Below are 12,567 nucleotides of genomic sequence, written 5' to 3'. Positions count from 1 at the left end.
ATGCCATAAGGCTGAAAAATCATGCCCGGTATCTCCTCTAACTGTGGTATATCCATAGGGATATCTTCTGCCATCTCTGGCTGTCCATTTGGACCATTTTCAGCACCATTTAAGGGCTGGTTTTCCTGCTGTAATGGCTGATTTACAGCCCTTTGTTGTTGTCCATGATGTCCATCATCATCAAAGATGACTCTGCCAGGCTCCTGTTGCCTTGCAGGCTCCTTATACATGCATGTTTCATCAAAAATGACATCATTGCTGCGTATGATCTTTCTATTCATGGGATCCCAAAGTCTATACCCCATTTCACCTCTGTCACCATATCCTAGGAATATGCATTTGTGAGACTTAGGATCAAGTTTGGTGCGCATTTCCCTGCGTATGTGCACGTACGCAACGCAACCAAACACTCTCAAGTGCTTGTATGACGGAGGCTTCCCTGTCCATACTTCTTCTGGCACTTTCCCACCAAGCCTCGTGTTAGGTGACCTGTTTATAAGGTGAACGGCTGTCATAACAGCTTCAGCCCAAAAACCATGAGGTAATGCAGCATGTGACAACATAGAACGGACCTTCTCCTATATGGTCCTGTTCATCCTCTCTGCTGTCCCGTTTTGTGGAGGATCATAAGGAGTAGAGAGCTCCCTCTTGATGCCTTTAGCATCACAAAAGTCCTGAAACTGTTTGGACGTATACTCTCCACCATTGTCGGAACGCAAAGCCTTCAGTGTTTTGCCAGTTTGATTCTCAACATGAGCAACAAACTTCTGAAACACTGAGAATGTATCACTCTTCAAACGAAGAGGATAAACCCACACCTTGCGTGTGGCATCATCTATAAAAGACACAAAATATTTTGCCCCTCCCAAAGAAAGCTGAGGCATCTCACATACATCTGTATGCACAAGCTCTAACTGAGCATCTTTCTGTCCAAGAGCTTTCTTGTGGGGGCACTGTAGTTGCCTACCATATATACAATGCTCACAAAACTGAAAACTTGAAAACTTTAGAGAAGGCAAGTAACCCAAACGAGACAATTGCTCCATTCCCTTGACACTCATGTGTCCCAACCGGCTATGCCACATAGAAATTTCCGGCAGCTCGGTTGCATTTACATTAGCATGGTGACAAACACCTGCATGCATAAAGTAAAGAGTGTCCACCTTAGAGCCTCTGGCAACAACCAGTGAGCCCTTACTAATCTTCCACTTTCCACTACCAAATGTGGTAACATAATCAGCATCATCAAGCTGTCCAGTAGAAAGTAGATTCTTCTTGATCTCAGGCACATGCCTGACATCATGGAGCATAAGCTGTGAGCCATCTGAAAATACAAGCCTCACATCACCTCTGCCAAGTATCTTGCATGCATGGTTATCACCCAAATAAACCACTCCTTCATTGCCAGCAGTATACCTGACAAACAAGTCTCTGCAACCTGTGACATGAAAGGAGGCACCTGAATCAATGATCCATGAGTGCATACCATGACCACCTGTAAGAAGTGAATGGGCATCAAGTGAAGAAGTAAATAGGACCTCATCCTCATTGCCACCTGCATGTGACACATTGATTTCTTCGATCTTGACTCCACTTTTGCCCTTTGGCTTTACATCTTTGGCTTCATCCTTCTCTTTGTCTTTGCCTTTTCCCTTTTTTTTTTGATCATTTTTCCATTTGTAGCATTGCTTTTTGATGTGTCCCTTCTTGCCACAATAATGGCATTCCAAATCCTTTTTGGAGCGAGACTTGCTCCTTCCCCTTTCTTGGCTTTTCCCCCTTTGCTGGGATCTCCCACGTGCATTCATTGCATTGGACTTTCCAACAGAGTTGTTTTTCCTGTTCATCTCTTCTTGAAGAAGAGCACCCTTAACATCTGCATATGACAACATAGCATTCGAATTGCTAGTGGCTGTCCTGAATGTGTCCCAACTCTCTGGCAAAGTGCATAACAGAAAAGTGGCTTTGAACTCATCGTCCATTGCCAACTTTTGATTGATGACTTGGCTGACAATACCATTAAACTCATTGAGATGGGCTGTCATAGACGCCCCTTCCTTCATCTGAAGACCTATGAGTTTCTTCAACCAATACACTTTGCTTGAGGCACTTTGTTGGGCATACAAGTCCTGCAATCTCTGCCACATTCCCCAAGCTGTCTTCTCTTCACGAATGCTGAAAAGTAATGAGTCTGACACAGACAACATGATAGTAGATCTTGCCAGCTCATCCATATCTTCCCACTCTTCAACTGTAAGAGAAGCGGGCATCACACCCCTTTCTTTGATAGGCTTGTGCTGCTTTTTCTGGAGCAACACATTGTAGCACTGGGTTTGCCAAATATCATAATTATGCGAGCCTTCAAGCTTCTTGATGTGAAGCAATGAAGAGCTCTCACCTGTGGTTGCCATAGCAATATGCAACCTTTAATGCCTGACTCCCTGCAAATGTGCAAACACTGCACCCAAGATGTGCAAACACTGCACCCAAAGCACACAAAGTGCTCACAAATGTTCTCCCAAGCTTTATCTCCCACTGCGGAAGCAAGAATGCAACTTTTCTCCCACTTTATGTGATGAAAACACCAAAATCTGGTTGCTGCAGATTTTGGACAGCACCTCAAATGTGCTCTTTTGCCCTTCCAAAGTACTGTACAGCAGTACCAAGTGCTCACCAATGATGTACCAAACCTGTCCCGGCAAGTACAGCAGCTGAAATTGAACCTTTTGGTCACTCAAAACAGTGTACAGCCATGCCAAAACATGCACAAAGCTGTGCCAAATCTGTACCAGCAGGTACAATAGCAATAAATGCTCTCCTGGCTGTCCAAATGAGTGAAAATCAGACTTCTACAGTCTCGAACACTGCATACAACAGTCCCGAACAGAAATTGGGCAAAAGCCCCTTGACTACAAGCTGATTTTTTGAGGATTCAAGGCATAAATGTCTTGCCTGCTGCTTTGCCAAGCTCAACAAGCATACAAACTTGAAAAGCCCCTTGATTTGAGATCAATTTCTGATCATACATGGTACATTGACGCACATGAAGGCATCCAGAGTGTTCACGATGCTTCCCCTTGGCCACATATACATCCAATACATGAAAGCCCCTTGATTTACAGGCACATTGAGTGCTTGTAAGGCATCAACACATTATCCACAGCATCAAATGCGATTGCCTGCATGCAAATCAACCAAATCGGCACAAAAGCCCCTTGATTTGCACTGCAATTTGCTGCAATTTGCTGCAATTTTGCCCAAATGTGCGATTTTTCACATCATACAGCAGGTATGAGTGCTTAATTGCACAATTACATCAAAAACCCCAAATTTCGACATCCAATTTCCTGCAAATTGATCCTGATTTGACCAATTTCCTGCAAATTGATCCTGATTTGACCAATTTCCTGCAAATTGATCCTGATTGTGACCAATGTCACCCAATTTTGCCAATTTTGCTCAAAATTGAGCAATTTGGGCACCTGTACCTGCTCAATTGCTTGAATTGATAAGAAATTCCCAAAATATTGAAGGCAAATACCTCTGAAATTTCTGATTTTTCTGAGTTTCTTGATTTGCAGGCTGAGATGGAGGCGGTGGTGGCGGCGACTTCGGCGCTGGGCAGCTTCTGGAGCAGCTGGGCAGCCCGGTGTGCTGGCTGTGGGCAGCCTGGGCAGCCACGTGGGCTGGCTGTGTGGGCTTCGTGATTGCCTGCGCCGTGTAGAGCTGGCCCGCTTCTGCCTGCGCTTAACGCCCACCTGACGTGTTCGCCTAGCGCCTACACGATTCACACGCTGCTTTCGCCTAGCGCTGTGCGCTGGAACTCCACGTTCGCAAGCTTCACGCTGTTCGCCTGAGTATGGACGTGTGCTGCCTCAGCCACGCTACAGGTCGCCTAGGGCTGCTGCCTTCGCCCGCCTAGTGCCTTCGCTCGCTATGTGGACTAGCTTCGCTTGCGTATCTTTACGCCATCGCTCATCCGCCCAACACTTCGCCTATCGCTTACTGATTCGCACGCTTATGAGCGCCACCTGCTTTGGCTGCTGCGACTGTTGGGCAGCGTAGACTACCTGCTGGTTCTTCTCCTGTTGGGCGCAGCCTGTGTGGTGCTCTTGTCGTGTCCTTGCGACCAGTTGATGTAGGCGCCTGACTACTCCGACTGCCTTTCCTTGTGTTCGCTGGCTGATGAACGCCTCACCACATTCACACGAGCAAGCCTGCTTGCACAGAGATTCGAAGGGCACCGGCTCTGATACCAGTTGATGGGGAGAAACCTGAATTAGGGTTAGGTTAGAGTTCATTCATGGGAGACATACACAGAGAAGCAAGGGAGAGAGAGAGAGAGAGAGTTGTGGGGATAAGTCAACTCATGAGGCATGAGTGTGTGACTCCCCTATCACACATGTTTATTGCACTAGTACACATAGTGCACTTAGTACATTAAAAGTACTAAGTGTACTATGTACTATAACTTATGGGCTTGTACACACTATAAGGGTGGGCATAACGCCTTTACCCCAACAACCTCCCACTTAAAGGCAAAGTGCCCTTAAGGAAAGGAAAAGAAAAAATCAGCATGTACATGATAATATACAAGGCCATATCACAGTCTGCAGATGGGGCAGGATGGGGTCCACCAGGGGTGAGGGGGGAGGCCCTCTGGGATTCTATAGGCAAGGCGAGCTATGGCTGCCACCTTCGAGAGTAAGGGCTCTTAACGGTTCGTTGCGGGGACTGGTATCTCTGGAGCTATTCCCCCTTCTGCTGAGGAGGAATCATGACGAGGCGTCTGCAGATGGGACTATTAGACTGGGTCCCCCTCCTCTACACGAGCCTGGGGCTCCCATCCTGGCTCTCTGGAGTGCTTAAGCTGGAAATGGCCATGTGCATGCCGGTGCTCCCGATTGTGTCACCTCGCAATTGTCTTGCTGCGCAACCGTTCCCAGTGGGAGGACTTAATTGGCTCTACGGGGTCCTCCTCCATCGACTGGGGATAGAGCTGATCAAGTGGGGCTCCTAGGAGAGGGGGCTGTCTACAATGAGGCTCAGGTGCAGCTCCCGCTCCGAACGCCCGGGGGAGGGGACTGTCGACGATGACAGCAGCAAAGAAAAGGTTAAGGTAAAAACAGAGAAATGATGGAATGAAAACAAATAAGGAAGAGAGGAAGTGAAAGACTTCTAAAAATCTATCAGTATCATTCTCATGTAATGACTGCCGGAAGTATGTTGTTTTGGTGAACGATTTTTTCAGAGGAGACAACAATGTAACGGTTCAATCTTCAGCAAAGTAATGTAGCTATACCACTTCATAGAATGCAAAGAAGGGAACCCAAAAATGGTTTGAGAAGTTGAGTGAGGGAATAACTATGACCATTGCCATTGGAAAATCTTCCAAGGAACCGAAAGATTTATTTGATAGTAAGGATGTGTAGAGGGGTAGGCTGTCCATGGACAAGTGGAAGTAAAGGGTTGCGTGAGTTATCCCACATTGAAGGGATTGTAACAAGGGCCTTGGAGCCATGAAAATGTAGAAAAGGGGGCTTTCCCGTCGAAATCAATCTCTCTTTCTTCTTGAAGCTCTTCGTTGGCATTAAGTTTAGTTACAGGTAGGCTAAATTCTGGCGATCCTGCTGGGGAGGGAAAAGAACCTTTGCGTTCCTGTTTTAGCTTTTTGTTGTTTCTTTTTTTTCTCATCGTTTGGGTTTTGTTCTGCTGCTCATCGTGGATGCTCATCGTTTGGGTTTTATTTTTCTGCTCACGTGGATGTCTGAGGTTGTTCTGCTGCTCATCGTCTGCATTTCATTCTTCCCGTTTGTAGCCAACTCCACCTCGCCACCAACTGTGTGTCTTCGTTGATGCCTGCATCTACTGTTGGCACCTTGTTCGCCCTCAAGCTTCCTTTGCATCTATGCCTGCCCTCAGGCGCTTGGTTCGGTTCTCTTGCTCATGGCTCAACGGTTGACCACGTGGGTTCACCTACATTATCGGCGCACTTCACGCCGTTGCTCAGCGGTCTTCCTTGGCTACTGCCGAAATTCACACCACACCTGGCTTTTGCCTAGCGCCCAGTGCGACCCGTTCATCTGGCTTGGCCTGCTGATGGCTGCTGTGATGGCCGCCGCTTTCACACCAACTCACTACCCCACCAATCGGGCTGTATCTCCTCCCTCCGCCACCTACGTATGGGCTCAACCGATGCAGATCCCTCTCACCTCTCTCCTGCGCTTATCCACCACCCTATCCTTGTACTTGTTTTTTATGCTTGTTCACCGGGACGGTGAACTCTTAACACCCGGGGCACCTGTAGAGGGGTAGGCTGTCCATGGACAAGTGGAAGTAAAGGGTTGTGTGAGTTATCCCACATGCAAGGGATTGTAACAAGGACCTTGGAGCCATGAAAATGTATAAAAGGGGGCTATCCCATTGATGGAGAATGAATTCAATCTCTCTCTCTTCTTCAAGTTCTTCGTTGGCATTCAGTTTAGCTACAGGACGATTGGCTAAGAAGAGATCGTTTTGTTTTTGTAGGATGGTCTGGTCTATTACTCTTTCCCACTGCTTACTTCACTTAAGGTATTTGGTTCATCAACCTCCGTCACCTCATGGTATACTCATGATTAGCTAGTTCCTACTTGAAGGGTTGTAACTTCTGGACTGCCGCAGTTTCTACTCCTAATAGTTGAGCCCACTCCTTGCTTCTGTTATAGGGTCCTGAAGCACAAGGAGATGTCACCCGTTGGTGCCAATTAGGGGGTCCATGGACCTTCGTTGCTCTTCATGGTTCCTTTTCTCTGATAGGTGTAGCCACCAAGGGTTCCCACACTGGACTGTTCCGGTCGGACCATACAATGGATCACCCCAAAGCTAGAAGAACCATCCTAGAGCATTCGGTGAGCTATCCAGAAACGAAAGCACACCACCAATGGATACATGAGAGGTGCACGCACCGGCATTGAAGGCACCAACTAGAGATAGGAGATGCTACCAACTCCACCACGTCTTGCAAGAATCATTAAAATGGCCCCTCCGCTCATCCTAGAGGACATCCTTCGTACTACATCCTTATCCTTAACCTTCTCATCTGGTTCATTGAGTCTATCCACTGAGTGATGTATTCACTTGTCTATTTCAGCGTGTGTGTCATCCTACTCACTTTGACCACTTCTGTACAATGAAGGGCATGTAACAGTGTCTTGGAGTAATACAAGTGTTGTTACAGTATTCTTGTCAATCTTGTCATTGTGTCATGCTCCATTCTAATCTGTCTATTCATGTGTGCGCTGCGCCGTGAGCATTGAGGACTCCGGAGATACTGTCTAGAGGAGAACCACTACAATAGGTTTCATGTTACGTCAATTCAAATTTGCTAGGTCCATACTATTACGTCCCTACAATGCAAGTGCTCAGCAGGATCCCCTTAGATCTCACCTTACCGGTTACCATACCACCTCACTGGTCCACAGATACCACTGCAAAATCACATCACCTCACTGGTCATCATGGACCTCTGGCACTACCACACCATTCTTCTAAGCAAGGCTCTAGACCTAACTCCCGATGCAACCTAACCTTCAGTTATCGCAATAGTCAGAACTTAACTGGGAGCAATGAAAACTTAAAAAGGCTTAGAGAAAACAAAGCACAAAAACTCTAACAAGGCATCTATTTTTTCTCTTCTTTCCTATCCCTTCCAAATCAAGCAGTGAAACCCTAGGTTCTGTTCCAAAGGTGAAAAGAAGCCAGAAACAAGAATAACTCTCTCTTTACCTCTCTTTCCTTAGACCTCGAAAGAAAAAGCCTAGAACTCTGCACTTCTACTTGTTCAAACTGACTTCAAGGCTAAGATGGAAATCCTATAATTCAGATCAAACTGCGAATTTCTTGTTCTTCCAATCACATTGGATCAAAAGAAAACTGTGTCATAACCAAGGATCAAGCCTAGCTCAAGCCAAGAATCACACAAACTCTAGCCCTAGCCTAGGATCCAATACAAAGCTCTGATACCACTGTTGTGGTACCAGGCCCATAATAGAAGAAAATCTAGTACCTCTACACAAAACAGAGAATAGGAATGCAGAAGAAACAAGACAGCATGCTAAAGTAGAATAAAGCTCAGTTAGGAAAGCACGTAGCTCTAACCCAACCACCACAAGCAGCTTTAGCCAGGCCACTACACAGTTCTATGTAGTATCTGCAATAATCCTCAAAACAAGCTTGGCTCTTGTATGATAAACCACAGGATCCCCTTTAACAATACAGGTGATTAGCCATCAACTACTAAAATACCCACCAAATCACTGTAGGATTTTTAAACTCCAGTTGCACACAATAACAGAGATAGAGAACAATACTACATTACCGATGTGATACAATAGATGGCAAAGCCTCCACACCTTTGTACTCCAATGAAGGGAGCTCTTTGAGTGCTGATCTGGAATTGCTCACACGGAATCTGTATGCTATTAGAAGCTAGGGAGAAAACTAAAGAGTGATGATTGATGAACTGCATGGAGAAGGGGCCGGAGTGTCTCCGTAAAGGGGTCCGCAATCATAGTTGGTGCCACCATCCGCATCGGCCCATAAAAAGCTGCTACAACTACTAAGCAGTTTTCACCACCTCCCATGGCTATTCATGCTCATCTTGGGCCATATTTGGGCCTCACAAAGTCAGGACAGTCTACCTACTCCATGGGTGAACCGTTATGGGTTAATGGTCCACTCTAGCATGCAGCCTGAGACAAATCTTATCTAAGATGTTTCTTAACCATCTGGCTTCCTAGGCCACCATCCTGTGTGGATACAGGAATGCTAGGTGCCCAGGCAGACTGCTTATTTTTCTATGCCGACAATAAGGACATGCATGGAGAATTGTGAATGAAGTAAAAAATGTATGCTTTTACAATATCAGAGTTGGAATCAATAAGGTGGTACAACACATTAAAAAAGATAGTAATTAAGATTTAAATACAGGCTGAAAATTATCATTACCTGGGTACTGGTGGTTCAGGAGTATCACAATGAATGATTTGTAGAGCTCTTAACCTTGCAAGATCTTCTTTGGTAACAAAGTACTTGTGGTCAAGTATGGATTTTTTCACACTTCTACAGTACTCAACCTTTAAGCATTCCATGTACTTAGCTACAAGATCTGGGTATCTCTTGCTAAGACAGATCCCAGCCAAGTTTATAAGCCGAATTTTCAATGGTGTATCCAACATTTCCGGATTCTCAAATGGAAGGTCATCAACATAATCGGAGTATCTCTGCATTATATCAGAATGCCAAGCAAGCTCTTATACGTAGAAAATATATCAACACACATTGAATGCCAAATGCAAGCAACAGAACAACTCGTTAATTTGGATAGCGAGAAAATATTTCTTTGACTTTTTTAGCTTTAAAAATTTAATGAAACGGTACCTCTGAGCTAACTGCAGAATGGCTAGAAAACTTGCAAAGCTTCACATCAGATAAGCAAGAGATCTCTAACTAACCATCCATCTCTCAGGAAAAAGGCATGAACACAAGCAAAGGTACGCTAATTGATGACAGAATACACCCATCCAACTTTGAGGTCCTGTTTTCTTGTGTCCCATCCAATCCAAAGGAATTGGGATATCTCATTGAAATATCCTACAAGAAGATCCTCTCTCAACATTGAAGGGTGTTCTCTGCTGTCCACTCAAGATGCCTATTTTGGAAACTAACCACAGTCCCTTCACATGGGTTGTCTTATCAATTAGAAAAATAAGTTACTATCTCATGTTATCACATAATGGATCATAACAAGTGCATACAATATATGTTAGGTCTGGAGGGACCTTATTCTCTTTGGTGGCATGAGACTCCCCCTTACGTTCCCATAGGCATCGGAGTGTATGTATGAGAACCATCCAGATGGTGCTTATTGTCTCGGCAACAGGGATGGCTACACCCTTGATTGCCTCAAAAACAAGCTTACCAAATGTGTCGAGCTGTAAGGATGCTGATCACTTCCCATTAAGAATGTTGGGTTAGGCGGAATCCCATATTATAGGAGCCTCAAAAGCGGTAAAACCATGTCATGATGCATGTGCAGCACCAAGGGCTTCCCAGCAGAGGGCAGGACCTGTCTCCATGGCCCAAACAACCATGCAACAAATGGTGAAGCTGGTGGCAGGTTGCCCAATCAGTGGTGCAATCCAGTGCGACACTCACTTAGCTGCAGCTAGCAGTCCTAAAAACAGTAAATGAGGACTCTCGTGCCACACCATATCGCCTGCAAATGGTTGTTCACAACCCACGGTAGCCAACCACACTCCTACAAGGCCGTGGAGGTCACTGCAGAGACCAAGAATCAGAAAAGAAATCTGTCACCAGATAAGGATGGCCACCCATGAAATCTGCTGGAGGAAGCCAATCAATCTGTAAGGTAGCAAACTAAATGTTGATGATATGCATGTGAGCTCTACCGATAGCTAAGAAACGAACAAACATAGCACTAAGTTTGCCTAGACATTTATGCACACTTGAGATTTTCATCTAGAGTTGATTAGGGTGTGTAGAAATGAATTTAACTAATCATCTCGGCATGCTAGAGAGCAAGAAAGAGATTAACACTAATGACAAAAGTGAAGCATAATGACAAGATAATGGCAAGGCAAGAGGTTTAGCTTAAAAGCTCATGTGTTCAATCCATAAGATAAAGTGCCTTTTTATATGCTTTCCATTAGCCATTAATCATGGCCCATAACATTGCTTCAGCAACCCCTAGTCTTTTCTAGATTTGAGCACCATCTCCCTTGAAGTGAGCACCCATAAAGCATCCATTCCCATTTGTTCCAGGTGCCCACTTTTGGCCTCCCCATGGGCTGGCCATTGCACCTTTTCATCAATCTTTGGGCTCGCTTTAACCCTTTCAACCATAGTCAATGACTTATGCAACCATTACAAATGTTTAGGGTCACATAACACTCCCCCTTGCTCCAAACATTTACCCCACATCACTTGATAATTCAACATGCACCTCATGAGAGACGAGAACATGTGCATAGATAGAAGATGAAATAACTAACCACCCATCACATATCACATCATCATTGGTCTCATGACCTGTTTTCAGCTCCCCAAAAACGTTATTGAACCTCGGCAGATTCGAGCCATCGTTGCCCGCCACTGGAGGAGTTTACAGCGACGATTCAGCGGTTCAGCTTTCAGCTCTTAGCTCTCTTAGGATGTTACTATTTTCATTCTTTCTTTCAGATTTGTTATGATGAGACATCATCATCATCAGTTGTACCTTGTTTTGGTCTCATGGGCCATTTCGGCCTTTAGGAGACGTTAATATATCTTTCTTTCTTTCTCTCTCAACTTACCACCATCATACACACATCTGCTGTAGCCGCCTTCCGATAAATTGTACGATTGTATGATCCATCACCAAATCCCCAGAATTGCTGGTATGATGACGAATGTCTTACCACACGTGACAGTCTCAAACATGAGCAAGCTACTGGTCAAATCCAAGAGCGAGACGCTCAACAGATTTACTAATACCTTACTCGTTTGCAAGGAATGAGCACACTGTAGACAAGGTTGGGAAGAATTATACCAACTCTTCTTGATCGAGAACTGTGAGGAAGCTTGGAGGATACTCACGCACCGCCCACCCACCCCATCACTTGCCCTCAGACATGGCACTCCTATGCACAATCACATAATTAGCCTCCCCTCCCACATCCTCCACAGCCGCGCTCCACCACATCCACCTTCTTCACCTCCGATATGGTGACCAAAGCCACAAGCTCAAAAATGGCAGATCTCAGGATCACAAGGGACTCATGGCTGAACACCTTTCTCATGCAGGAGACGCTCTAGCACCACTCCTGGCTTATATGTTTAACCAAGCTCTGTCGGAAGTCTTTTCACCCACCTGATCATCCCACATTATCGCCCCCATCCATAAAGCCGGAAACCCTACAGATCCCAATAATTACTGGACTATCATGACTGGTCACATATTGGCAAATTCTATGGATCATCGCTTGAGTCTGAGCTCAACACACTAGCAGAGAGAGAGGGACACAGCACCTAGACAGGCAGGATTTTGGAGGACCTCCTCCACCCTGGCCCACATCTTTACCCTTGGAGTCATCATCAAGGAGGCCGCTGGATTCACTGCCACTGTGTGGACTTCCGCAAATCCTTTGATACACTATCTCTTATTGCTAGTGTCCTTAGCCCACGACCCTATGGGTCCCCACACCCTAGCTAAGCCCTTAACCCCAATCTTGGGTTAGCACCCCTAGCCCTAATCCTAGGTCTGTTGGTTGTGAGTACTAGCCATTCTAAAAGCCCGTGCGAATTTGTACATTTTCTCTGAGCAGGGAGGTACATGATCTAATTTTGATATAATAGGTATCTGTTGTAGTTCAATATGGTCCCAATTGTGTGATGCAATTGGTTCAGTCCATCTGGACCACTCGTAGGGTGGCCAATATGGGCTGACTTATAATACGACCAACCTTGGATCTATATATAGACGTTCCACAACCTTCTTGAGTTTAGATCTATCTTCACTGTGTTGTT

The 12,567-nt window shown here is 45.4% G+C and overlaps 1 protein-coding gene across 1 annotated transcript in view; it reads right to left on the bottom strand.

Annotated features, from left to right (window-relative positions):
• Window positions 1-12,567, bottom strand: part of LOC147629972 (uncharacterized) — a 300,394-nt gene that overhangs the window by 279,115 nt on the left and 8,712 nt on the right. Inside the window, exon 5 of the mRNA XM_086811523.1 lies at window positions 8,989-9,263. Coding sequence (XP_086667649.1) covers window positions 8,989-9,263 — 275 coding nt within the window. The remainder of the gene's footprint in view (window positions 1-8,988; window positions 9,264-12,567) is intronic.

Source organism: Cibotium barometz, chromosome 17, assembly GCF_041138505.1.
Source record: "Cibotium barometz isolate CiBa-2024 chromosome 17, ASM4113850v1, whole genome shotgun sequence".
NCBI lineage: Eukaryota > Viridiplantae > Streptophyta > Polypodiopsida > Cyatheales > Cibotiaceae > Cibotium > Cibotium barometz.
Note: the sequence above shows the minus strand (reverse complement) of the source record. Positions and strands in the feature narration are given on the sequence as shown.